General features: G+C 37.6%; 1 protein-coding gene across 1 annotated transcript in view; it reads left to right on the top strand.

Moving 5' to 3' along the window:
• The window catches only part of Cdc50 (cell cycle control protein 50A), a 34,631-nt gene extending 11,596 nt beyond the window's left edge, over positions 1–23,035 (top strand). Inside the window, exons 4-8 of the mRNA XM_083132077.1 lie at positions 1,937–2,129; positions 6,550–6,672; positions 13,678–13,899; positions 15,316–15,481; positions 19,599–23,035. Coding sequence (XP_082988203.1) covers positions 1,937–2,129; positions 6,550–6,672; positions 13,678–13,899; positions 15,316–15,481; positions 19,599–19,644 — 750 coding nt within the window. The 3' untranslated portion in view covers positions 19,645–23,035. The remainder of the gene's footprint in view (positions 1–1,936; positions 2,130–6,549; positions 6,673–13,677; positions 13,900–15,315; positions 15,482–19,598) is intronic.
• The last annotated feature ends 4,928 nt before the right edge of the window (positions 23,036–27,963 follow it).

The raw sequence follows: 27,963 nt of genomic DNA, 5'->3' as shown, positions 1-27,963 counted from the left end.
GTTATTTTAGCCATAAATGACAGAAAAGTGTCATTAAATAACAAGGCGAGGGGGGAAGAAGACCAGGAATTATAACAGTACGAATAGCCAATATTTAGGAACCTTAATTTCTCACATGTATGCAACAACACCCAAAATATTTTAATTTTTGTAAAAATTTGTTTAAGTATGTGCGGTGAGTGATATGTTCTGAACACATTTTTGATGCATTTTCAATTGCAAAATTATGCAAATGTGACCTTTTTTGTGATTCTCAATACATTTTCTGCTTAAAAAACTAAAAATAATGCAAAAATTCAACATTGGTTGCGGTCTGGCTTTAAAAGAAAAATGTACCATATTTACGCATGTGTAACCTGCAAGTTTTCCAAAATTTAATAAAAAAAATCATTGGTTAATGTTATACATTGAATAATTCAGACAGCTACATGAAAGTATGCATAAATAGATATTTAAAACAATTTTTCACCTCCTATCGGAGCATTTTGCCACAAGGGACTCTTACTTCGTTCCCTATGTATGAGCCATGTACAGGAGCACATCATGTGACTTAGAAATTTAATACATGTTTAAAACTAAAATGAAGGTATAATTTTAGGTATATTTGGCAGGGAAAAGTGTGCTAAAATAAAGAACACTGATTTTGGGGAAAATAACACTGATAAGTAACAAAAATAACCCACTTTTGGGGGGAAAAAGGAAACAAAATTGACGTTCCTACCAATACCAGTCTCGATAACCTAGAAATCCTAGAAAAGGTAGGGAATTTTCTTTTTCTGGAAATGTCAGGGAAATTTGCTGTATTTCTGGAGAAATCAGTATTTTTGTGGAAATTCACTGAAAATAGGTTCTTGAACAATGAAGAAAGGACACGCAAGAAACCTTAAATGTATTGTGGACAACTATGCTACGGTTAGATATACCGAGTATCGCTGGTTGTTACAGTAGAAATTGCATATTAACTCGTCTCGCATATTGCATATAAACCTGGAAAAGTCAGGGAAGTTAGTTTCACTAAATTGTAGACACCCTTATAAGGTATATCAGTCAAATCTGAAATGTAAATTATTTGTTAGTTTGAGTGGATAAAAATCATTTTTGTTCATTTTTTATTTTTTTATAAAAGCATTTAAAATTGCTTGTATGGTCTTTGGCACCATACATATAGATATATATCTTTTATTTTACAGAAAGGCTTTTTCTGTTAAATGGCGCTGTAAAATATTTGAATAGTTTGTTTAAAGCAAATAAAAAATTATATGCAAATATACATTTTTCTGTTTCTGATACGGTATTTGTGAACCTACTATGAAAATGTTTGTTGAATGTGTGAATGAAACTCTAATAACTTCAGTAACTTTTCTTCCAGTGGGAATAAAACATTCTGAATATTGTAACTTAAAATGTGTTTTATAGTTTTTGTAGCTGAATTTTGGCAATTTTTTAATGATAGTTTGAAAAATATTAGTTGCCATATTTATTTACAGTTTAATTATAATTACACTATTTACGATTTAACATGATTAGTATTTTGTATATTATTCTACATGAGTTGTTTGCTATTTTTGCCCTATTAAATTTTTGAATTTTAAATCAAGAAATATTTAAGTGTGTTTACACTTTACATATTACATTTCCTTTCCTATGAGCTCCACCCCATCACTATATATATTTTGTTTCCTTTCTTTTCCTTCCTTAAAGCCTAATAAATGCCATTAAATGATTACAAAATTAATGTACTTTCAACAAAAGTGATTCTGTAAGTAATTTAAATCCATCTTGCATGACTGTTCATTGTTTGTTTTATATTGATAAAAAACTATTTAAACTATTTTTATAATAAATTTATCAACAGCTGCATGAATTTGTTTATATTGTGTGATACCTAGATAGTAATGTTTCTTGCCAATACTTACTGTTGTTCTCATTTTACCAGGGCAAGGTGTACATGTATTATGGACTTACTAATTTCTACCAGAATCACAGGCGCTATGTGAAGTCTAGGGATGATTCCCAGCTGTTGGGAAATCTTCACACGGATGTTTCCACCGATTGCCAGCCATTTGACAAAACTACAAATGGCACCCCTATTGCACCCTGTGGAGCAATTGCTAACAGCATGTTTAATGGTAAGTTGTGTAAATGCTATCAGTACAGGGTGCTCCACTCCCATGCAACTAATTTCAGTTGCATCATTGAAGATCTCATTCAGCCCTTAAGTTTGCTGTTGCAATGTGGAATTCGTACATATATGTTTGGATTAGATTCAACTGCAAGTGAGGATCTCCCCAATGGCACAGTGGTACCGTCGTTGCCTTGCAATCAAGGGGCGCCGGGTTCGATACCCTGTGGAGGCACATAGTGGTTCGGATCCCACTTTAAACTGTAGGTCCAGTCTCGATTAGCCTTACTGTGCATAAAGTGGACATAAATACCAACTCAATGAACTGCAAGTGCTAATGTGAGATTATGCTAGCTGTAGTAAAAACAAATACAGTATCAGAAAAGAAAGAAGAGGAAAACGATTAAATAGAAGAAAGAGAGTATAAGTTAGATGTAAGAAAAGTTGTCTGCTCTCATTGGGCGTAGTTCATGAATAATATAAAATAGAAATATGGCTCAAAAACAAAGGTTGCATGATGCAAAAATTGACTAGCACTTTTTTGAAGTTCTGTTTTAAGTCCACTTTATGTGCACATAGGCTAATCGAGACTGAACCTACAGTTTAGAATGTGATCCGTACCACTGTGCATTGTCTCTCCACCGGATATCGAACCCGGGACCCATTATTTACAAGGCGATGGCATTACCACAATGCCATCGAGGAAGACTGATTTGCACTTGTTCACCTCTGAAAGCAGTGACAGTGAATCTGAATCAGAAAGAGAAGAAGGAGGGAGTGATGAAATGGAATTTGCTAAAAAAGAACGTTTTGCAGTAGTGACTTGTTCAAAATATTCCGCACTTAAGGGGTTAAGGAATAAAATTCATCTGTGAATGGTATGTTTACAGTTTTATTTAGGGAACTTTCAGACTGAAGTAACAAATTACATTGGCCACTCCAGTGTGTGAAAAAGCATTTGTTGCACAGTGTGTTCTTGTTTATTCTAACACAGGAGACTTTCTTAGTATATTTATCTCCTCTTTTTCTGTTTCTTCCCCCTTCTAGATGGGGCCCTTGTACTTTCTCCCTCTTCTCTCCTCTTTCGCCCCTTTCCCAAAAGAGAGAAGAAAGAAGCACACACATGCACGCTTCTCCCCCCTCCCCCCACGGAGAAGGGAGTTCTTACATTTGACGTTAATTTTTGGTGATCCCTGTGGAACACAGGACATCAACAAAAAATCTCCAACTGGTCCTACTAATGGCAATTCTCTTCACTGCATTCCAGCTCTTTCCTTCCTCTAATGCCTCAGCGTAGGGCTTCCCCGATGGTGTAGTGGTAACATCATTGCCTTGTAATCAAGGAGTGCCGGGTTCGTTACCTGGTGCAGGCACATTGCACATTGGTTTGGATCCCACTTTAAATTGTAAGTCCAGTCCCAATTAGCCTGTCTGTGCATAAGGTGGACTTTAAACATCAATTCATTGCCATAGCGTGAACAGATGTTCGCCACGTCTGGCTAGGCCTCCCTCTTTTCCTTCTACCCTGCGAGTTCCAATCTAGTGCCTCTCTCTCGGTAGCCTCATTTTCCTTCCTCAGTGTATGCCCTGTCCAATTCCTTTTCCGCCGTTTTATCCATATGGACAACTCAGTTTCTCCAGTTTTTAATCTTTTTTCAATGTATTTGGTTTTGAATCACTTCTGACCAGCAGATATAATTTTTTTTCTGAGGCAGCAATTCATGTGGGTCTGTAGTTTAAAGAGGGAATCGTTTCTGTTACTTTCCATGTCTCGGACCCATATAACAGCACTTATTTAACATTACTTCAAAAAAGTATGAAGTTGGTCTTCATAGATATTTTCTTGTTTTTCCATACAGGATAGAGCATCACAAAGTTGGCCGTTTGTTTTTAAATACTTTTGAGGAACATCTTGTGCTACCCCTCCGCAGTTTGCCACCACACTACCGAAGAGTGAACGGAGAATAGGGGTGCATTTTTTTTCTCCTTTTCTCTCTCTCTTCCTTCTTCCCTCCCTCCCTCCTGACCTCCCCCATGGAAAGTCCCCATTTGGGGGAGTTTGGGCTTGCACGGGTGTGCCGAAGGATATCTTTCATTCTTTCTTTTTCTATTGTAATACAGGGGGAGCAAGCTGAAAAAACTTCAAATGCTGGGAAATGTAGAATCGAAGAAAATTTTATAGCATTTTGCTCCATTGGGACCATGAATATTGAATGTATAATGCGCGGAAATGTAAAACCGGGGAACGTAAAATCGGGCGTTCCGCTCTATATAAGTATTCCATTGGAATTGTGCCACGTCTTTTTTACCAGAGTTCAATTTTTGAATATTCATTAAGTTCATATACATCTGGCAAAAGTCTTTGATACTGTTAGTCACCATCTTCTGATTCACAAATTCTGCAATAGATTCAACATTCATGGTAAATTTCTAACCCTTCTGACAGATTACCTTAGCGATCGCCAACAATGTGTCGTTCTTCCAGGAACTCTATCCAACTTTCTTCCTGTCCACTCAGGAGTTCCACGGGGTAGTTTTCTAGGACCTCTCTTATTCATATTATTCGTCGACGACCTTGCCTACCATCTCACAGCTCCCTCTAGCAATTACCTTCTTTTCGCAGATGAGAGAAATCTCCACTTCCGACGATACTCATCTTCTTCAGAATGACATAACAACATTTACTTCCTGGTGTCTAACATGGGACATCCTGAAAAGTGTACTACTCTCACCATCTCTCTCAAGAAGAACCTGTTAAAGTCATCTTATTCCGTGTCTGGCAATAATATCCAAGCAGTATCCTCTTAACAAAGACCTAGGCATTGTTTTCAACCAAAAACTCACATTTGAAGAACATATAACAGGCAAATGATTCATTTCCCCAATAATAGAATACTGCTCTCCTGTTTGGTCTATGGCGTGTTCAACTCAACTTTCTTCCTAGTTATAGTTCGATACAGGCTTCCCTCATTACGCAATTTTTCATCTCAGCATCTCTTGTCTTTTCTAAACCTAGAAACTGCTTTTTGAGTGACGTTTGCAGAATGATTTCAGTTATTTATACAAAATTGTGAATGGCAAAATCCGCTGCAACACACTCCTTGAGGAATTCCACTTTCGAGTACCTATGCTCGCAACACAAGATTATTTTATACAAAGAAACCTAGACTACAAATTCAAAAAGATCCCTCTTTTACAGACTTGCCACACAATACAATGACCTTCCGTCAAGAATTGATATATTTTCCTCCGAGTTTGCCTTTCGGTCTTCTATTAGAAGAAATGTTTGTAAATAATATCCAATTGTGACCTTTTGCTTATTTTTTGTCAATTTGCTATTCTCTTTGTGTTATTTTGTTACTTGTAATTATTATTTTTTAATATCTTTTTGCTTATTATTATTATTATTATTATTGCATTTTTATTGTTGACAATTTCAGTGTAAAATGGCCACCAGTGCTGTATCTGGAATTTTCTCAATAAATAAATGACACCTAAAGGTCAAAGCTATGTTTCAAACCCTATGAGTGTTGTGAGTTTAAGTCCGCTTTATGCACATATACAGTTGAGACTGCTTTATACATAACAATTCTGTGGAATTCTGTTTCATACGTAAATTACTGTAAGTCCCGGCAAAATATAATTTAACAACGTGTTGATTAAACCTTATTTCTACGTAATGCATTTATATGTAATTCGGTGTTATATGTTCTAATTTTCATAAAATACAGTTGATTTGTATGTAGCCAAGCTACAACAATGTCACAGAAGTGACAGTTTTCAGTTCCTACTGGTCTGTCACGGACAACAGAAAGAGGAAAACTTACATGCATGACCAGAAAATAAAATGTATACAGGAAGTGGACGCTAATCCATATAAAACTAAAACTGAAATAGCTGCAGATTTAGGCATAACTTATTTCTTTGGACAGTCGTCAGTAGAATAAATGCTATTTTAGACATTTTTTTCAAATTTGGTAGAAAAACTATAGTGTCTACCATATTAATTCAGTACCAAAGTGTTCATTAATAAAGTTGCAAAGAAAGTTTAAGAATCAAACTTTTAGATTCGTTAATTCTTCACTTTGACAGAAATATCCTGTATTATGTATAGCTTGTTCCTCAAAATAGATACAATTAAAGTATTTTAATAATGATAAATCTGATTTGTAAGTAATTCTCAGTTATATGTATTATTTCCTCTTCACCTTGACATACGTATAACTCAGGTTCAACTGTAGTCTAATTGGGACTGGACCAATGGTTTAAAGTGGGATCCGAACCACTTTGTGCCTCCATGGGGTATCAAACATGGGACTCCTTGATTACAAGGCAATAATGTTACTGAACTCTATGGAGTAACCATCCTGATTTATTGTGTGGTTAAATATAAATGTGAAAATCAATCTTTTCTTTTTCCTGTCCAGATACCCTGAGTATCTACTCAGATGTCCACAAGGAACTAGTGCCATTGCTGAGGACCGGTATCTCGTGGCCATCGGACAAGGAGATAAAGTTCCAGAACCCACCAGGAAAAAATCTCACCGAAGGTATTTTCTGGTGCTTCATGCATAAGCTGTTCATTTCAAAATTTCATGTGGTTCCTTCTACATGAAAATATTATACTACAAAGAAATATTTTTTTAAAAAATTGAACAAACATGTAAATTCATGATGTAGCATGGTAAACATTATTGCATGCAGATTTAAATGATTTCCTATTTCTGCTGTGCATTTATTCACTAATTTATTAATAGGTTTCTGCGCATCTTAGGATATCGCCTTCATATTCATGCAAACATGTGCTTAAAATAACATAGCCGATCTCTGTAACCAAGTCGTGAGTAAAGGTTGCTACAACACCAGGGGTAATTCAAATTCTGGCCAGGCCATGCTCCGTGAATTTCATCCTCACCATCATGATTAATCAAAAGTTGCACAAAAGTAACGTAAAATTACCAATATCAACTAACATAATTTATTGAATAGTAGGTGAAAATTTGAATCTCATCCTGGAATCAAACTAATTAAGCTAATGAACCTTGAATGCGAAATATCTCAGTTGATCTTCAGTTGAGCCTCAAATTTTTACTAACTTTTCAGCATGATAATATTAATTCTCTACAGTTCAATGTGCAAAGGGAATTCTACCTTTTTACTTCTGTGTGTCATTAAGATATTCTAATACCTATGTAAAACTTTAAAACTGAGGAGGGTTTTAAGGAAACTTTCTCCCCAAAGTTAGCACAGGGGTTTGAGTTGGAATTCTGTGTTATTTGTGAGTGTCCCTTCATAAATTTTATCACATCACTCATCCACATGTTCGCCATTATGCCTAAGTAGCAGAAAAGTGACACTACATATTAAGAAAAATCACGCTAAATCTTCTTGGACATTAGGTAAACCACCCATTCTGTTCTTGTGTACAATTATTCCCATTCAGGACTATAGAAGGTCTTCAGGACAGGTATCGTTTCATTATTAGGTTAATAGTTTTGTTAATTCTAGATTATTAATTTTCAATACAATTATGAATGTCTCCTAAGAGTGAAGGGTCATTTTCCAATTACAAACTTTCCGCACCATGGCCATGCAGTCTAAGGCACTGCAGCTGTTTGGTTCTCTTTTGACAGAATGAACGCCGTTGTCGATTTAAGAAAAAAGTTCTGAAACTATTTACACACTTTTTTTCATGAGAAATGAATACAATAATGCACGAGGACATGTCTTGAAAGAAAACTAATTTCTTTGATTTTTCTATTTTCGATTGTTCTTGGTTGAATGTAGAACGTAAATTCCTTATTTTTAATTTTACTTCTCCTACGCCAAATACATCAAGTCCCATCTCTTCATACGCCCGTAGATTATTTTGTTTGCTCCTATAATCGACACAAATTCCACGGACACTCACAGACACAACACAATGCAGACTCTATACTGTCCTTAAAGTGTTTACATTGACCGAGTGGTCTGTCGGGTTTACATGCGAGTGAAAAAATCGATGGGAGAAGAAGCAACTCGGTCGAGTCGCTGTCCTCCGTGGACAGTCACTTGACTGTCCTGACTGCTGGCTCCAGTGCTTTCCCCAGATGTTTACACAGGGAGAGTAGCTCGCTTTACCCTACTCGCTCCAGCTATTCTCCCGTCTACTTGACCAATGTGAACCAGGCTTAAGAGAAAGATTTGAGCAGCTTAAACATCATAGTGAATTTTCAATTTCTTTTATGATATTAGTAAGCACAAAGACAATGCTTGGCCAGATATTCCTGGACTGATAAAGCATTGAGAACCACTGCCCTGATGCCCATAAATCAGGACAGCGCCATTGAATTGCTTGACACAAACATTTCAGGACTTCAATATAAAAGTTTTGGTTTATCGTTTGTTCTTCAGGCAGATATTCATAGTGCACCAAACCTTTAGCATCAAAAAATGTGATCAACATTGTCTTTGTCACTCTGGGATTGTCTTGCACGGAATGGAATATCTTCGCTCACGAAACGTTTTGTGCCATTCAAAGACACAGCTCCTCGATAATGCCTCGTCATCATATACTTGTTGTATCATATTCAATGTTTTACTAGAGGTTTTCCCTTTCTTAATGCAGAACTTTATTTTAACTCTGCTCGGAATCCACGTCCATCACATCACTCGTCCAACTAAATGCGCCGACAAGCCGAACTGTGGGTTGCTAAGCACAGCCCTGCCACCTAGTGAGTTTACATGGAAACACTTCAAAGGCCATGTCTATTCAGAACACATATCAGGTGACTGAATAACACCTATTTCTTGTGTTTGAATATCACAGGTAAGAAATTAAAAAATCAGTCCTGGAACTTTTCTGACAAGTATTAAATTGCAAACAATCTCTGCATAATCTTGGATGAGAATCTACTATGGAGTTCTTACATTATGCAAAGCAGTTAAAAACTCAATTAGTCAACACACTTGTAATGCCGAAAGTTCATTACATGTCACCCATAGTTATCTACAGAACCCTCGGTTACAAACTACAGAAACTTCAAAAGGTACATGTAAGATTTACACTGAATGTCAAAATAAGAGAACATAGTTCTCATGCTTAAAGGAACTTAATTGGTTAAACATTAAAAATAGAGGAAATTTTGGACATTTTTGTAAGTCACTGATAAGTTCTCTATTCATTTTTCGTCGCAAATGTTTTCGCGATCGATTTTGCCACCCATCTGGTGGCTTCATCAGGCATGTACCCCGATACGTGGCAAAAGAAGGAAGCACTATGCCCACACCGGAACCACAGAAAGTGAAAGGACCGCATCAACTAGCGCCACCACGATCACAAGTGGAAGAAGAAGGAACCATGCAGCTCGCAGTAAGACAGTATATGCCTGACAAAGCCACCAGATGGGTGGCGAAATCAATCGCGAAGAGAAATTTGCATGGAAAAATGAAAAGTGAATATATCAGAGTGAATTACATATCTCCGCGTAACTGTTACTTTAGATACAATTATTGTAACTGTAAAGGATTCTGTACAGCAAGAAACCTAAATATTTATACAAGCAATCTGTCCTGTGCAAGAAGAATGAAAAACAGAAAACTATGCAATTTCCATGCACAAGACAACACCCTATGGAAATTTTTTCATAGTCAAGTGATAAAAGAATGGAATGAAGCACCACCACCACTGACCTCACAGGTGCTCCACCCTGCAACACACAAATTAAACTTAAAGAACCATCTACTTGCCAAACATTAGTGCATGACTTTGTATTTGCTGTAAAGAACAGGAATGAGGCATTGGTCTTAGTTTTAGTTCTAACTCTGTAATAGTAGTGCAGTAATTGTTTATATTGTAAATATATGTGTGTTATTTTTCTATATTTAACCTTTTGGTGCCCAAGCATCTCGAAGGAGATACCCAAAAGTAACCCTCGGGGTACCAAGCATCTCGATCGAGACACTGTGTCAAGGTCGTAGTTTTTACGTTATAACTTTTCTATTTTTGGCTAGAATATCGATTTTATTTTTTTATATTGTTCCTAACACATGTATTTAACAGAAATTGTTTTTTGCATTTTTTTTTTGTCTTCATGAAAATGGTGGGGAAAAGGTACTTCTCTTTTGCTGCTCTTTTCAACGTCAAATTTTTGCCGACAAAGGAAGACCGCCTTTGTTGTTCTGTTGTTACATTGGTCATACGGCAATGATGCAAATATTTTTCTGTTTCTTACATGCCAGCGATAATTTCTATGTGCATTTTGAAATTTTCATATCCTTTTTTTTGGGGGGGGGAGAAACCTTGTTTTTTAAAAAAAATCAGGGGATTTCCCCCCTTTCACCCTCCATATGTGCGCCTAATGTGAATAAATTATATATCGTCTGAATCTGTGATTCATTCTCCGTACTACGGTATATCGTTCATATCTCCAGGGCAAATAGTCTCTGAGCTAAAGTTATTTCAAGGTACCGCTTCATTTTGAAACTTGAATCAGTGGCGTGCCGACAATTCCTTTTGGGGTATAACTCAAGTTACATTGGTCATATGATAATAATGCAAATATGTTTGTGTTCCTTACATGTTAGCGATCATTTCCATATGCATGTCGACACTGTCATGTACTTTTTGCTTGAGGGTGAAGAACAATTTTTTTCCCGAAATTTTGGAATTTTGAGAGTTAGCCCCCTCCCCCTTGAAACATATACGCCGAATTTGCAAAAAATTCATATAGTCTGAATCTCTGGTTCATTCCGCGTACAACGGTATATCACTCATCTCTCTAGGGCAATTAGCTTCCGATCTATACTCATTTAATTGAAACTCTGCATTTTGCTCAAAATCGGCTCGGTACCCAGAGGCTTACTTGTGAAAAAGGTCTTGGGCATCAAAAGGTTAAGGCAAAGAGTGATAGTTTCACACCAGGTGTACACTTATGTCAAAATCATCTGAATTGGCACTGCTAGAGGAAAAGGTCTAAATGTGGACCCCCCTTTTTATGTTTTGTCATTTTCGGAGGAAAAAAAATAATATATCAAGCATCTGCCTTTAAAATGCATATCTATGAAATACAAGTTGTGTTAAAAAAAAAAAGACCGAACTTTTGCTGTTCTTGCTTTATTGCTCATGATACACACTTTCAACCACTATCCCCTTCAAAGTACTCCTCCCAGTGTCAATACACCGTTGCCATCATTTCATCCTATTTTAGAACGCACTTTCTTCGATGGCGCGCAGTACTCTCATCGCATTTTCCTGAATTTCCTCGATGGTCTGGAAACACCGTCTTTTCAAAGGGGTTTTCAGTTTGGAAAAGAGAAAAAAGTCTGCAGATGCCAAGTCCAGAGAATAGGGTGCGTGGGGCACAACAGAAGTGTGATTTTTACCAGATAACTTGTGACAAGCGATGTGTGAGGTGGAGCATTGTCATGATGCAACATCCACGACTGATCCCCCCACAGTTCAGACATCTTTCTAAGCACAGCATCTTTCAATCGTGTTAGAATTCTCTGGTAGACTTCCTTGTTTACCGTCTGACCAGGTGGTACAAATTCATGGTGCACAATGCATTTCCAATCAAAAAACACAACCATCATCACCTTGATTTTGACAGACTCATCCGCACTTTCTTTGGTCGAGGAGACCTTTTCCCCAACCATTGCGAAGACTGCCTCTTCGTTTCCACATGATATCTGTAAACCCATGTCTCATTTCCTGTTACAATGTTCTTGAGAAAGTTTTCATCTGCATTTGTAAGCAGTTCCTGACAGATTTGAACTTGATTCTGCATCTGGTAATCTGTCAACAAACTGAATGAATTTTGCACTGGCACAATGCATGTTATGTTTTTCAGTCAGGATTTTATGGCAGGATCCTACACTTATGCAAACTTCTTCAGCAACCTCACGGACAGACAGTTCAATGACGATTTTCACAAATCACAGCGCGAACAATTTCAACATTTTGATCGTCTGTTGACGTGGAAGGTCGTCCAGCCCTTGGATATTCGGGAATCAAACTCCTGCCCTCCTTAAATTGCTTAAACCAATCATAGCACCTCCTTATAGCGCTTAAACCAATCATAGCACTTGTTAATCATTTGGAATGTTTCCGTAAAAGTTTTCCCAAGTTTTACGCAAAATTTCACACACACGCATTGCTCCTCCAACTCTTTCATTGTTGCTTTGTCACTAATCCGACAATCGGCTGCTACTCGAGAACGAACGCATAGATCGGAACCCAGTAAAAGGCGATCTCTTACCAAGATATGCTGCTACGTGCAACACGGTAGCGGGATCATGCCATCTGCAACCATTGGCGGGCTATTAAAAAAGTTCGGTCTTTTTTTTTTAACAAACCTCGTATATATTTAAATGTAATAGCATGCTAAAGTATAGAAGGTCTCCATTTATTTTAAAAAAAGCAATGTCCAAAAAATGGTAAAATGATGTATTTTAAAATTGTGGTCTAAATATGGACTACTAGTGGCAATATCACAAAAAGCAATTAAAATTTTTAAAAAACCGTCATTTATCACTAAAACATTATAAAATTCATATTTATGATTAATCTGTTGTTTTGAAAATCATGCAGAATGGGAAAAATCGAAATTAAGATAAACATCCAAATATTTGTTGCAAATGTGATCTCAACATTACACCTCATGTCATAGCCCATATTTAGACTATCACGCTATTTTTCTTCTTCAATTTATTTTCGCTCTCTGTGATACATATTTCTCAAACAAATCATTGCATTATAAAAGTCCACATTTGTTTTATGTACTGCTAATATCATAACCTATACAAAGCAGATGAGAATTTAGAAAACGCTGAGTGAAAACATACCTGCAAAAAGTTTTCGGAGGTTGCAATTCTATAACAGCATCCAAGGCCGAAACTAACCACCACTTTCTCTTGCAAATTGGCACCGCAACCTTTATGCTTGACAGATAACCAGTTCCAATAGCTTCTGCCAAGCTGCAGCACCCAGCAGCGGTGATAACTCCAAAACCCATATTTAAACCTTCGCCCATATTTAGACCTTCTCTACTAAAGGAAAGATACAGGAGAGTATGATTTTCTCCCCATGTTACAAGTGGAAACAGTTTTTCAAGTTGATTATTAAGTACATATGATGAATAAAATTTTCAATATCCCATGGATTACTTACGGAGGAAAAAATGCAGCCAGCAACTTCAAATTACAGCTAATGAAATTGAAGTTTGACTTTCCTGACAACAAATAAAATCTTCAGCAAGTCCTCTTCTCGTTCATGTGTTTTTCTACGCCATCGGAAGTTTGATATTCCCAAAATGACAAAATAATACTCCCATAATGTTATATTTCCGTCCCCTCGTACAACTATCTAGCGCATAGACCTCTCTTTCTCCAGATCACCTTGGAAAAAGGGGTCAGTTGAGGATAGGGCTGTTTATGGTCTCTCCAGAACCTTGTGTCTGGCCTGAAAGAGTTATGCAAAGTATCAATTTGACAAGGTTTTGTTGTAAAAGTGGCCCATGAGGTTGAAACACACAGGCTCAAAAGAGGTGATTCTACTGTATTCCATTCTTTTGCAGCATTTAAAGATTTTGCCAAACCGCTGAATTGGAGGGAACCTGTGTATAAGCTGGACCCCAGTGACCCGAGCAACAACGGCTTTGAGAATGAAGATTTGATAGTGTGGATGCGAACAGCCGCCTTGCCAACATTCCGAAAGCTGTACCGACGGGTGGACCACAGCCAAACAGGCTATCTGAATGGGCTTCCTAAGGGAAATTACACTCTCCATGTTACTTATGGTAAGTTTCTGATTGATGCATTCAAACGAGAGAACTCTCAAGCATGTTACTTTTTGTCTCAAGCTGGTACTCACGTTTGCAGTCTGGTCAATGTAATCAACACTTTTGGCCAAAACGTTTGAGATTCTTGATTCTTCTATTTTAATGAAATAATTGAAAGCTGGAAATGTGTTCCGATTATTCACAAATAACTAATTTCTTATTTATTTATTTTTTATTTATTTAAAATCTTAAGTAGAGAAAAAAATATACTATCACCATATCAACAATAACGTGCGCGCGCGTGTTAAAATCCTCTCAAAAATTTTCCAATTTAATGTGAAAATCCCTTGGAATACAGATGAATTTCTCTGCAACAGGTTTCTCGTCCGTGTCACTTTTCTTGTTTCCTTTAGTTTTCATGTAACTAAGCAATACATACATACAAGAAAAACAATCATAACAACAGAATGACAGTAAAACCAATTTTATTAACTTTTCAGTGACTTGATGACATTCATTACACTATGAAACAGTATAATATGATAGAAAGAGTACATGATAACTAGAGACGTGCATATTTTGTTTCAACGGAATTACGAAATGTGAAAGAACATGCTGTAGTATTCATTTTTTCATAGCTTTGAAAGGTGTAAGGTACATTTTCCTACCATATTTTGTCATGAAATTCAAAATGAACTGCAAAATGTGAAGTAAACACTTAAACACTAAATTTAGAGTTGCTGGAACACTTTCAGATGTCTGAATGATCCTGTGAGTCATGCAAAATAATAGAAAATTGATTAATTCTGTTACAAAATGGACTCCTTTACACAGGAATAAACTTAATATTCTGATAACTATATACATAAATTAAAAAGGAAATATTTATGTTGGTGGCTCAGTCGGTAACGCGTCTGACTACCATGCTAAAGGTCCCAGGTTCGATCCCCGGCCGGTTCAAATCCGGGAACTTTTCTAAAGATGGAAGCGGCCCCAGCGCCCACCCAGCGTCGAATAACATGCGTACCTGGGGAAACCTGAGGGGTAAAGGTGGTCAGGGGCATGGTGCTGATCACATCACCCCCACTCACGACCGGATCAAGAAAGTGTGGGGCGTTACCCCCACACCCCCTATACGCCTTCATGGCGTGGTGCTAAGCACAGGGGAACACTTTACTTTTTTACTTTTATTTACTTTTTTCAAATCAAATTTGGGATTTTATTCACCAATTTAACACTGAAGTGAAATTTTTATATATCACTTCTGACTGAAATGTGCTCAGTTTTTGTAATTTAATCTTGATCTTTCATTCACCACAGTGCTCTAATAACAATAGTACATTAAGAGTTTTTCATTGCATCATCATTACGTATATGTTATGAACATGCTTTTGTGAAGATGTAACTTCAGTTATGATTCTCTTGTGCCTGCAGCGTACCCAGTGAAGTCTTTTGAGGGGAGGAAAAGAATGATTTTGTCCACCACATCTCTCCTCGGGGGAAAGAACCCTTTCCTAGGAATAGCATACATTGTGGTGGGCTGTATATGCTTGCTTCTAGGGATAATCTTCCTTTTTATACATATCAAATGTGGGAAAAGGTAAGGATTTTTAGCTGTAACTGTAACGTGTAATTTAGATATACTGTAAAACCTCTTTAATTCAGACTCCGATAAACCGGACTTCGCTTAATCCGGACCAAAAAAAAACAACAGAAGAATGCAAGGTTTTAAATGTGGCTAGAAGTCAACAAGAGAACTTCCCAAAGAAAAGGCAGTCAACCACTAATGAAATTCTGTTTCCCGCAGATTTTGTACTGTACTGTATAGCGTATTTAGGCCTATGCCCTTTAAATACACCATAATAAACATGTTTTGTTGCTATAAATGGAGTTTTAATGCACTTTCTACTGTTCTTTTAGGTTATTTGAGTAAATCCGGACTTTCGTTAAACAGGTCAACTTATCCCCCCATTAGTCTGGATTAACGAGGTTGTACTGTACCTTGTTTTCATATGGAATTAAGTGTTCATATTAGTAAACAATTTTTGTGTGTAATTGAGAGTGTATGAAACAGATTTTGAGAGATATGATGTGGAGAGTTATCTTACAGACTTCAATGGCCTCATCAGATTACTAAGCATCCATCGATGCCGGCTTCCACAGGCAGTTCTGTCGTGGGACCACCTTAAGAGTATCTATGTGTAAGAGGTAAATTAGAGAACGAAAATGAAAAAATTCGAGATCTGTTTATAATGTAAATAAATGTATAAAGCCATTTATGAGACTATTCAGGAGCATCCTACAACAATAATTCTGTAAGTTGTTGCCTGTCATCTTATTCTTTGGTTCTAAGTGCTCTGGTGGGAACGGGATGAGAACCCGGGACTAATGAGCCAAATTAGTTGTTTATTTGTAGTTTTCTTAGCAGATGCGATCCGGCTAAGGGTGGTGTATTACAGAACAACCTAACCTGTACTTGTTAGGGGTCCATTCCACCCCACCAAGCACAGAATTCTAGTAAAATGAACTTGGTGATTATTTTGTAATTTTTCTTATTTTATGTTGCACCCAAGCATGGTGCTGATCACTTCCCAAATGGTCGAGATCAAGAATGTGGGGGGCCCTACCCCCACAACATCCTCTATACAGGGTGGGAAATAACATTTTGCTAGGGGTCCACAGTAAAAAGTAACAACAATTAAGAAATTATGGTAATACCAAATGTTTACTACGACAATTGTGGTTACAAAAACAAAATTAAAACTTAGTATGCCCGCCGTTTGCTTCTCTCACACCACGAAGACGATCAGGATGGGAGCTCAGAAGATTCGAAAACAGTCCGTATTCCATTCCCTGTCACGGAGGACTTGTTCCAGATGTGCAAGGAGTGTTGGCCGGGAATAGCGGTCCGGTCCGCGTTCCACTATCATCAAGGACTCAACTGCGTCCTTCAGAATAGCCCCAAAGTGCTCCGCTGCATTCAGGTCTGGTGATGCACCCGGCCATTCAGAACTGCTCAAGAAGTCAATGCCACTTCGCCGAAGAAGGTCTTGGTTTTAGCATTTGCCTTGAAGCAAGGTTGTTTGTCGTGAACTAACTTTTAATTTTGTTTTTGTAACCACAATTGTCGTAGTAAACATTTGTTATTACCATAATTTCTTAATTGTTGTTACTTTTTCCTGCAGACCCCTAGCAAAAGGTTATTTCCCAACCTGCACATGCCTTCATGGTATGATGTGCTATATGCATGGGGCAATTTTACCTTTTCCTTGCTATTTGTGATGACAAGGATTAGTGATAATGAGACAAAATTGATGAAGGGACACTCCGAAAGAACATCCATCCCTATGCCAGGACTTGAAGCCAGGTAATGTGGGTGGCATGATTGAAAGCCATCCACTTAACATGCACTTAGGGAAACCAGTTATTTTGCCACTTGCATACCGTGGGATACATTCCACTGAAAATACAGTCTGTCTCCAGCCTGAGATAAAGTAGGAACTATTTAACTTTGCCATTTTTTTTTCATTTTTATTTGAATACAGTAAAACCTCGTTAATGTGGACTAATGGGGGGATAAGTTGACCGGTTTAACGAAAGTCCGGATGAACTCAAATAACCTAAAAGAACAGTAGAAAGCACATTAAAACTCCATTTATAGCAACAAAATATGTTTATTGTGGTGTATTTAAAGGGCATAGGCCTAAATACACTATAAAGTCTGCGGAAAACAGAATTTCATTAGTGGTTTACTGCCTTTTCTTTAGGAAGTTCTCTTGTTGACTTCTAGCCACATTTAAAACCTTGCATTCTGCTTTTTTTTTCCTTTGCCTGTCCGGATTAAGCGAAGTCTGGCTTATCGGGTTCTGGATTAACGATGTTTTTCTGTACCAACATACAATTTGTGTGCTCTAGTTTGATGTGGCAGTGTTTAAAGTGTCTAAACATGTTTGTTTTTCTAAAACAAAACCCATTGTAGACATCTGGTTACCTAAATTTATGAAAGACGTGACTAAACCATTCATTTAATGGTGGGTGCAGTAAACGCAGTATTAATATTACACAAGTAATGTTTTGTGTTCCTTCCATGTAATTATGAAGGACCACTGCCTTCATTAACAGAGGTTATGACATCCTTAAAAATTAATCAGAAAAAACAATACAATTTGCAACAGGGAAACACAATACATTATTTGTGCAATAAACCATTCATGTTCTTCACGGAAAATTTGTAAATTTATGCATGGGGTGATCAGAAAAAAATGTTACAAAGCCTGTAAATAACATGGTACTCTTTATAGTTTGGAAATGAGTATGCTGGGTGAAACTGGATACATGACACTACTGCTCCACATAATCACTGTTCCTGTCGAAACACTTATCACAGCGTGAGATTATGTTGTTTATGCTAGTCTAACAAAATTTTGCATCAAGATTTCAGAACTATGTGAAGGCAGTAGTTTTTATATCTTCATTGGTCTGAATGTAGTGTTTATATTTATATAAAAGAAAGGGATGGAAATTAACGGGTGCCAAATCCCGACTGTAGGATGCGGTCCAATGTTTCTCAGTGAAACTTTCACAAACAAGCAACAGTTTGACATGCGGTATAAAAATGTGCATTATCATGAAGAATAAGCACTCCCTTGCATAGAAGACCTTGATGTTTCCTTCTGATGGTCCCCCCTGAATGCTGAAGTGTAGGTAGTAGGCAGTAGGTATCTGCATTGACTGTGCATTCATGTTTGAGGTATTCCACCAGCAAAACCCCAGATGCATCCCAGAAAACAGTATCAGGAACTTTTCTGACTGATTGCATCACTTTGAACTTCTTACTGCTTTGCTTCCAGGGCACGACACCAGTTTGCTATGAATCTGGGCAGCCAAAACATTTTTGACCCACAAAAACAGATCACGTCCCTCACTTCTGCTCTTGACCAATTTTCCAAACTTATGCTCATTCCTCACCAAAGAAAGCTGTGGACAGTCTGAAATTTGTTCCAGATTGAAATAACAATATGATGTCAGATGTTGTTGTGTATAAGTTGTGCAGTGCCTTTAAGAAATGTCAGGAAATAGTGGAAAATGAACTTCATGCATGCCAGTCCACGATCTCCTTTATCACCCGAGATGATATTCCCCAGCTTCTTCTTGGACTCCCGAGGAATACTTTACCTGGATTTTCTCACGGTGCATCGTACAATCAATGCAGAATAATTCACAAGATTTCTCGAAGGACGAGTGAAGACTGCGATCAGGATCAAGAGAAAAAGGTCACAAATGGTGGTGTCATTTCTGCAGGATAATGCCCGTGCACATGTGGCTTCTCAAACAATGACTACAATCCAGAAACTTAAATGGAACCTTGTCCCACATCCTCCATATAGTCTGGATCTTTCACCATCTGACTATCGCCTCTTGGTAATCTTAAAGAGCACCTGAGCGGCCAAAAGTTTTGTCAAAACCAAAAGGATGCCATGTGTGCTGTTCGGGAGTGGGTATGCCTCCAACCAATGAACTTTTTCCCTGAGCGGCATCATCCACAAGCTTCCAGAGTATTGGCACCAGGAAGAGTATTTTGAAAATTAGCTACTTTGATTTCAATAAAATAATTACAGGTATGGATCTATTTACGCATTACAATTCATATTTGCCCATGCATTATAGATTGTTTGTTTTGTCTTGTATTCCTCACAAAGTTATTTTGTTTCTTTCAGTACAACGGAGATGATTAATGTTAGTCCAAGAACTCCATATCAGTAGGAGCCTGTGCCCGAAGAGAAGTGAATGCTAGTCATTTGTGTTGGTAATGTGACATGAAAGAAAACTGCAGTGATTTGTCGTTCAAGTTTCTAATTAATTAGGGATGTAAATGTAGTAAGTTTCTCAGATCGAATTTGTAGGAGGAACGTTGCACCAGCATTGTGTTCTTATGATCATTATTTTGAACTGCATTCTGTGGTTTTGCTTATGTACAACAATGTTGGTCACTACTCAAAGATTGACTTAGTATTAGTTAATTTTGTACAGGAGATTGATTTTTTTTGTTTGCATGCAGCATTTGTTTGTGCCTATTTATACATAATATCTTCCTTTCATGTTGTTCTTGTTAAGTTGCAGTAGGCATTTGTTCTAGTATGGTGCTAACTTTTGTCAGCTGATTCTAGACAATTGGTCAACAAACTATGTAATCATATCTGAAAACGATACCATACTTGTACTTAAACTATCTGTATTTGCAGACACCAACTCTTTTTTATGTATGTTTTTTACATACTTAATTCAACTCAACTAAAAATTATTTTATTGGAATATAGAAATACATTTGAACCTTGGTTTTTATGTTCCCAGTTTTTTACATTTTTCCGAATTATGCATTCAGAATTCATGGTCTAAGTAAAGTAAATCTTATAAACTTTTCCTGGATTTAACATTTTTGCCTTATCTTAAACTTTTTCACTTTACTCCCCTGAAAAACACAAAATCGAGGTTTCCAGTGTAAGTCGTGGAATCATTTGAAACTAGAATTTGGCCTTCCCGTGGTTCATTGATTACCTTGTAATCGAGGGGTCCTGGATTCAATCCCTGGTGGATCCACAGTGGTTCAGATCCCACTTTAAACTGTAAACAATTAGCCTAGGTGTGCATAACATGGCCTTGAAACAAACTTTGACTATTGAAACTAGAATTTCAAGAAAATGCCACATAGTGAAACAATTATACAATAATCACAAAATATATGGATTGAAGTATAGTATTTTGGTTTGAACGTTCATGAAAAGTACAGTGTAAGAATGGATGATATTACATCATCACACAGTGTACTTTGGGAAGAAATCGGGCAAACAGAAGTTCAAAGTATTTCAAAGATGCTTTGAAAGCTCTATAGAACAGCATATTCTTATATGTTCATATATCCACATTTGATAGCCAAGCCTCAAGTATTTCCCAAATGCATATGTTGTTTAACCTCAATTGATTTCAACTGTCAACTGTTCAATCTGTGGCAACACTTGAGTCTCACAGCTCTAGCTGCTGGAGACTGTGGGCCCATTTGGAAAGTCGCACGAGCTTAACGCGTTAAACGAGTTATGGTAACTGGCTGTTCCTTAAGTGCTTCCGTGAGGTTCATTATGCTGTCCCAAAAGTTGCATTCCACGTGTCTCATGAAAGAACGAGATTCGCACGGGCTAGGAGTCTGGTTTGTTCAGTGAGAATCGTCTGCTGCTTGGACAGAACACGCGTGCATGATGGCTTCAAACTGTACTAGTTCGGTTAATGTATTATAATTTTGACAGAGAGCGATATGAATGTGCAAGATGAGTGTACCTTACTCTTCTTACAATGTGATTAAAATGAGTAACAGTGCCCGCAGCAGAGTTTAATTCTGCCAGAAAGACATGCCTTCTGCTGGATGCCATGCGGAAAATTTCTTTAAAATAACTGGTTTCACCAGGTTCACGAGGCCAGTTACTTTCGTTCGTTTCGTTAAGACTTTCAGAACGCACCCATTGAAAGTGGTTAGTGTAGCATTCTGTGAACCTTGTTTCAAGTCCTGAAGGGGGGATTGCTGTTTCTATGTGTGAATGGTAAATATTTGCATTATTTACCAAAATTTAATATATCTTTTCATTTATTGTGACCTACATTTATAACTTATCCTTATTTTGTAATTTCGTTGTTTTACGTTGCTTTTTAGGTTCCTAGATTATATATCATGTAGAAGATGAATGATTATTTGAATAAATAGATGAGAGGATGAATGTTATCCATGATTCGAACCTAAGACCTTTGGCTTTTCAACATACTATATGAACCATACATTTAATTAAATTAATATCTATGAAATGGTATTTTGTTGAATGATCCTTAAAAGTCTGTAAGAAATATATTTATTTTTATATTATAGAAAATACAGAATTTTTCTGTATGTAGTAACTTTGGCCAAGAAAAATTAATAAAGTGAAAATTTCTGAATTTTACAATAAAATTTACCTCAAGTACAATATTGATTTCCACATGTTTACTCTCTTAAGGGAAAGAATAATGGCACTTGATTAAATTCCATAAGAAAGTGATAAATTGTTGTAAGTACTTATTTGTTAGTAATCTGTGATGTTTTATAAATTTTCTGTTCTGGAAAAACTCAAAATAAAATTTTCAATAGATTCCATTTTACATAACAAAAAACTGCATTTTGCGACTTAAAACCGAGATCATGAGTGAATTGTTTACAAGCAAACGTTTGGAGTGGATTATGGACTCTATTTCAAATCAATAAACTTTTTATAGTGTTTACACACTTTGAATATTATTAACAGGAACACTAATAACAGCAAGTATGAACTTTATACATGTTCATTGGCAGCAATACATCATCTGCAACACACTGTAGTGCAGATTTGACAGATCAACAAACAGCAGATATTATTTTAGCGGGAAGGGAAGCACAGGCAGTCTCAATTGCATGCCACATGCCATTCAGTGTCTGTGGCTGTGTGACTTGAACATTGTTCTTCACAGTTCCCCACAGGTAGAAATCTAACAGTGTTAAATGGGAGATTTGGGTCGACACTACATACGTTGCTTTTGCCATTTTGTGTACACTAATGCCTACCACCTGGTGGTCTGTGAAAGAACTAAAAACAAGAGAATGCCTACATCCGCAGCTTCATATACAACAAGTCCAGTCAAGTTATCTTCAATAGTTTCTCTGTTATTAATGTTCAAAGAGTGTAAACACTATTTTGGAACACACTGTATGTATGGACTGAAATTATATGTTTTGTAACTTAAATTAAGGATTGAATTTCCAAATGGAGTTTTCCACTTCCATATGCAGTAACATGATCTTCATTATAATATTATTTATAAATTTGTGTAAATTGTATTACATTTACAAACTGTTGTATTAATTATGTGAAAAGCGAGTATGCAGAAATGATGATGTGTGCCTTGTATGTTTGAAACATTTCAAAATGTTTGTGTGAGAGAGAAAGAGTAAATGATAATTGTATTTTTGTAAGATACAGATTATATAATGATAAACCATTCCATGTAAGATATGTTTCATAGTTGCATCAGTATGATTTTGTTTTTGTTTCCTACTTTGTATATAATTGGAGAATAGAAAATATATGTATTGTTTCAATTGCTTCTTAGTTTCTTATCTACATTTTGAACCATTGATGCCCACACTACTAATTGATTTCCACCTCTACCCCCTCTCCAAACTTGGATGGAAATCAATTCTAGGGGAGGGGGCAAACATCGATGGCCAAAGGCACAGAGGTGCAATTGGCCCCTCGATTTCAATTTTTTGCAAATAAAAATACAATTTGTACAATTTTAATGCTTGCTTCACTCGCAATGCCGGTTTTTCGTAGTCTTCTCAAGTTCCGAGTCGTAGCTAGTGGATAGTGCGAGTCTGCCCTGGGTTCCGAACGATCTACATGAAAAAATCTGTAAAAGATAGAATGCCATGGCACCCCGTGAAATTATTTCCAGCCTATTAAATCAATATTGTTTTCAGTTTGCAAAAAATTGGATGAAAAAAATTTTTGTAATGCATTGTATTTGGTCTAGGAATTAATTCGTGCGGTTGTTACGCACACATTGAAGTTGTAGTTCAAACACAAAATACATAAATACCTTAAGAAAAATATTGTCCATCGCAAGCCACCACTTTCGCCCATCTGTCAGGCAAGTTACGGATTCCGTGGCGAAAGAAGTCCTCATCCTTTGAAGCGATCCAGTCAGAGACCCATTTTTTGATATCTTCTGAAGAAGTGAAGCGCTGTCCAATCAAATCGTTATTCATGCAATCGAACAAGTAGTAGTCCGAAGGAGCAACGTCTGGTGAATACGGCGGGTTGGGTAAAACTTCCCATCCGACATTTTCTAAATAGGTTTTGACCAGTTTTGCGATATGTGGGCGAGCGTTATCATGTTGAAAAATAAGTTTATCATGTCTGTTCTCCCATTCTGGTCGTTTCCTGGCCAGAGCTTGCTTCAAACGCATTAATTGTCGTCGATAACGTTCTCCATTAATAGTTTCACCCGGTTGCAGCAGCTCATAGTACACCACACCTTTCATATCCCACCATATGCACAGCATAACCTTTGCACAGTGAATATCTCATTTCGGTTGTGATGGACCTGGTTCACCTGGCTTCACCCAGGCCTTTTTTCGTTTCGGGTTCTCGTAATGGATCCACTTCTCATCGCCAGTAACAATGCGATGCAAAAACCCCTTTCTTTTCTGTCTTTGAAGCAGCAATTCGCAAATGGTTTTTCGTCTTTCAACGTCTCTGTCTTTCAATTCATGTGGAACCCAATGTGACATATTTTTAATCATTCCCATGGCTTTGAGGCATTTGGAAACTGTTTTTGATCAACGCCTAATGCTTTTGCAAGTTCTTCCTGTGTTTGACACAAATCCTGATCGAGCAATGCTCTCAATACTTCGTCTTCAAATTTTTTTTTTTGGCTGTCCAGGTCGCTCTTGGTCTTCCAGGCCGAAATCACCACTTCTAAACCGTGCAAACCACTTCTGACACGTTCGCTCAGCTAGCGCATGGTCACCATACACTTCCACCAAAATACTATGACCTTCGGTAGCACTTTTCTGCATGTTAAAGTAATGAAGCAGAACACCCCGCAAAAACACTTTATCTGGCACGAACTGTGCCATGTTCAGTTGACTACAAAATGCTGTTGTTGACGCGTCAATCAACTGCCCTATACTACGAACGATGCGCGCTGACAGGAGTTTTCAACGCATGTGTGAATAAACGGAACTGTGGGACGATACGCTCATTATGCCATCTCTTGTTCAGGCGCACGAATTAATTCCTAGACCAAATAAATTGCCAGAGGGAGAAGTAAAACTTCTCTTCATTCATGTTGTCTTAAATGCATGAAGAATTTTTTGGAGGAAAATAGCATGCACATTTGAGAGACAATTTATATACCTAGTCGTATCAAATACTGACAGAAAGTTTGAGACAGTGTGTACAACCGGTTTTCAAGGTCGCGGCCAACCTTCCTGTGCAAGAGGCTGGAGTGGGCCATTGCGAGTTGAGCTGTCATAGAGGAAGTGTGTTCGTAAAAGTGTAGCTATGGAGTGGGGTGATTACGAAAATCGTGTGGCAGTAATAGCGCTTCATAAAGTGGGTCAAACAGCCCCCATGATATTCAGAACACTTAAAAAGTTGAATGTCAGCAAATCTTTCGTGTATCGGACCATCAAGCGATTCACAGAGACTGGGACAGTTGATGATCGCCCAAGGCAAGGCTGCCCACGCATCGTACGAACCAAAAAGTTAGTGCAAGCAGTGCCAGCACGTATTCGGAGAAATCCTGTACGAAAGCAGGCAGTGCTTGCTCGTGAGCTGAACATTCCCAAAATGTTAAGAAGTGACTTGGGGTTGAAGGCTTACCGGCAAAGTACAGGTCACTTCCTCAATGCACGTCTGAAAGAGCAGAGGGTGATAAAAGCGTTACGCCAACAATGGCCACAGGAAAATTCTTTTCACAGATGAAAAGATATTCAACATTGAGGAAACTTTCAATTGCCAAAATGACCGAGTGTATGCGTCAACATCCCACGAAGCTTGGGAGAAAGCCCCGAAGATCCAGAGGGGTCATAATCCAGCCTCAGTCATGGTTTGGTGGGGCGTGGCATATGATGGCATCACCAAGCTGCATTTTTGTGAAAAAGGGGTGAAAACGTAAGCCAGAGTGTACGAAAATACTGTGTTGAACTCTGTTGTGAAGCCTTTGAGTGACACTTTGTTCAGGAACCAACATTGGACCTTCCAACAGGATTCCGCACCAGCCCATAAGGCACACACTACCCAGGAGTGGCTCAAGAGCAATGTCCCGGACTTCATTGCTCCAACTGATTGGCCTGCTAGCAGCCCTGACCTCAACCCGTTAGACTACAAATTGTAGTCAGTGCTTGAGGGCATGGTCTATACGAGGAGGCATGCCAATATTGACAGTCTGAAACGGTCCCTGGTGAAGGCAGTGGCGACTTTCCCTACGGAGACAGTGTGTAATGCTGTAGATGAGTAGCCGCAGAGACTTCAGGCCTGTGTGAAGGCCAAAGGCGGCCATTTTGAAAAATGATTGGTGTTTTGTGTTCGTTAGACCTGTAAGTAACCTATACAATCAGGACATTAAAGTATCTTTAACACTTTCGTCATAATTTACTTTCAGTGTTGTGTCAGTATTTATGATATGACTAGGTAGTGTTTATTATGAGGTGGATGAATTGATTGTGTAATGTATTTAAATAATATATGTTGTTTATATAAATGTATTAAAGAAACTTTGAACACACATACGATTTAGTGTTGCAAAATGTATTTTCTTATTTTATGTCACTCCATGTTGCACATGGAAGTTATACATGTTATGTCTAAAAAGAAAAGAATTATATTCGGAATGCATTTATCATGCATTTTCTGTCTTTCAAAAAGAGCAGTTTGTGTGCTTGTGCTTCCAGGGAAAATGTCATAGATGCTAAATTATAACACTAATAAAACAATACTAATATTATTTAATTGCCCTTTACATCTGATATGTAAATAAATTAAATTAATTGTAAATTTCCAATAAGACTGTACAGCACATCACTACCATTCCACAGCAAATTGTTGAAGAACTAACCGTTAAAATAGTTGCAAGAAGTTCAAATTCCTTACAACAATAGAAACTTACATTACATCAGCCCTGCTGCTCTACACATGCCCGTTGTTGAGTTTCAGTGAAGGACGATGATTTAAATTCGTTCCATGATTATTTTTTTCCTTTTAATAATAAAGGACTGAATCAGTGCTTATTATTGCAAAATAGCCAGAAAATGTTCTTCGTTAAAAGTATCAGATAATAATCAGACAATATCTCATCAGATATTGTCCGAATGCTCTACCAAGTTATTGAAATTTCTGGCAGGGGAATTTTTCTATTTCCGTAGGTGATCTCCCCCCCCCCCTCTCCCGACCAACCTGAATTCATCACTTGTGTTCAACCCCCTCCCCTCCAATGTAGGGTAACCATAATATTTTGACCCAAAAACGGGACATCCCAAGGAGGTCAGTTTAGCCCCTCCGTACAAAATTGGTTAAGCCTAACTATAAAATTATTATTATTAATATTTATGAAAGTATAGATCGTATGAATGATATAGCATAACCCTTGTCAAGAGGTATTAATTATTGGTAGTGATTGCTGGTACAACTGTTTCAAGCATTCCCATTGGCTGGTAACTTTTTGGGGTTGTAAATAATCTGTGGTGGGTAGGTTAGGCTAGTTCGGTTTGGTTCTCTTAAGAAGGTGGTGACGAAAATGGTTGTAGCAGCAATACAGACCTTAATTATTATAATTTCGGTATGACTTGCATACTGTTTCTCTTCCCTTCTCATCAACCTACACTGAAGTTGAGAAAAACCAGAAGTATTTATCAGAAGAACCAATCTTCTTGAGAACAACTTTATTCTTCACCAACCGTTCATAAAACTCCCCACATATCTGACACACAATGCGAGATTTGTCTTTTGAGGTTGTCAAGATGCAGGAATTTAAATTATTCTTGCAGGTTCGTATTGAAACTTCGTACACGCTTCTTGACCATGCTTATTCACTGCACACACACAAAGCAATACAACTGTCCAGTGGTGGCGATTGGGTTCCAAAATGGAAGGGGGGGGGGGAAAGGCAGTATTTTCCCTTTGTATAAGGTTTAGCTTAGTGCAGGGGGAAAAGTGGCGAAATGCAGGGGGCAATTGCCCCCCTCACCGCCACTGGAACTGTCTGCTCGAACATTCTCGACAACCATGAAGCTAGTTTAAGAATTCCACCAACATTTTTTGGCATGAAATGTGTGTTAGATTTAGATTTGGTTTTCAAGCTAACTCCTAGAGACTTATAAAATGGGACAAATGGTGTTTTTTTAATAATATCGACTGGACGACGCCTCTGAAACGGGACTGTCCTGGTCAAAACGAAACATATGGTCACCCTTCTCCAACGCCACTGCAGGGATGATAAAACTTGCATCTTGCATTGTATTATTAG

The sequence above is a fragment of the Lepisma saccharinum genome, chromosome 12 (assembly GCF_977018435.1).
Source record: "Lepisma saccharinum chromosome 12, izLepSacc3.1, whole genome shotgun sequence".
NCBI lineage: Eukaryota > Metazoa > Arthropoda > Insecta > Zygentoma > Lepismatidae > Lepisma > Lepisma saccharinum.
This window is presented reverse-complemented; position numbering and strand designations above follow the sequence as displayed.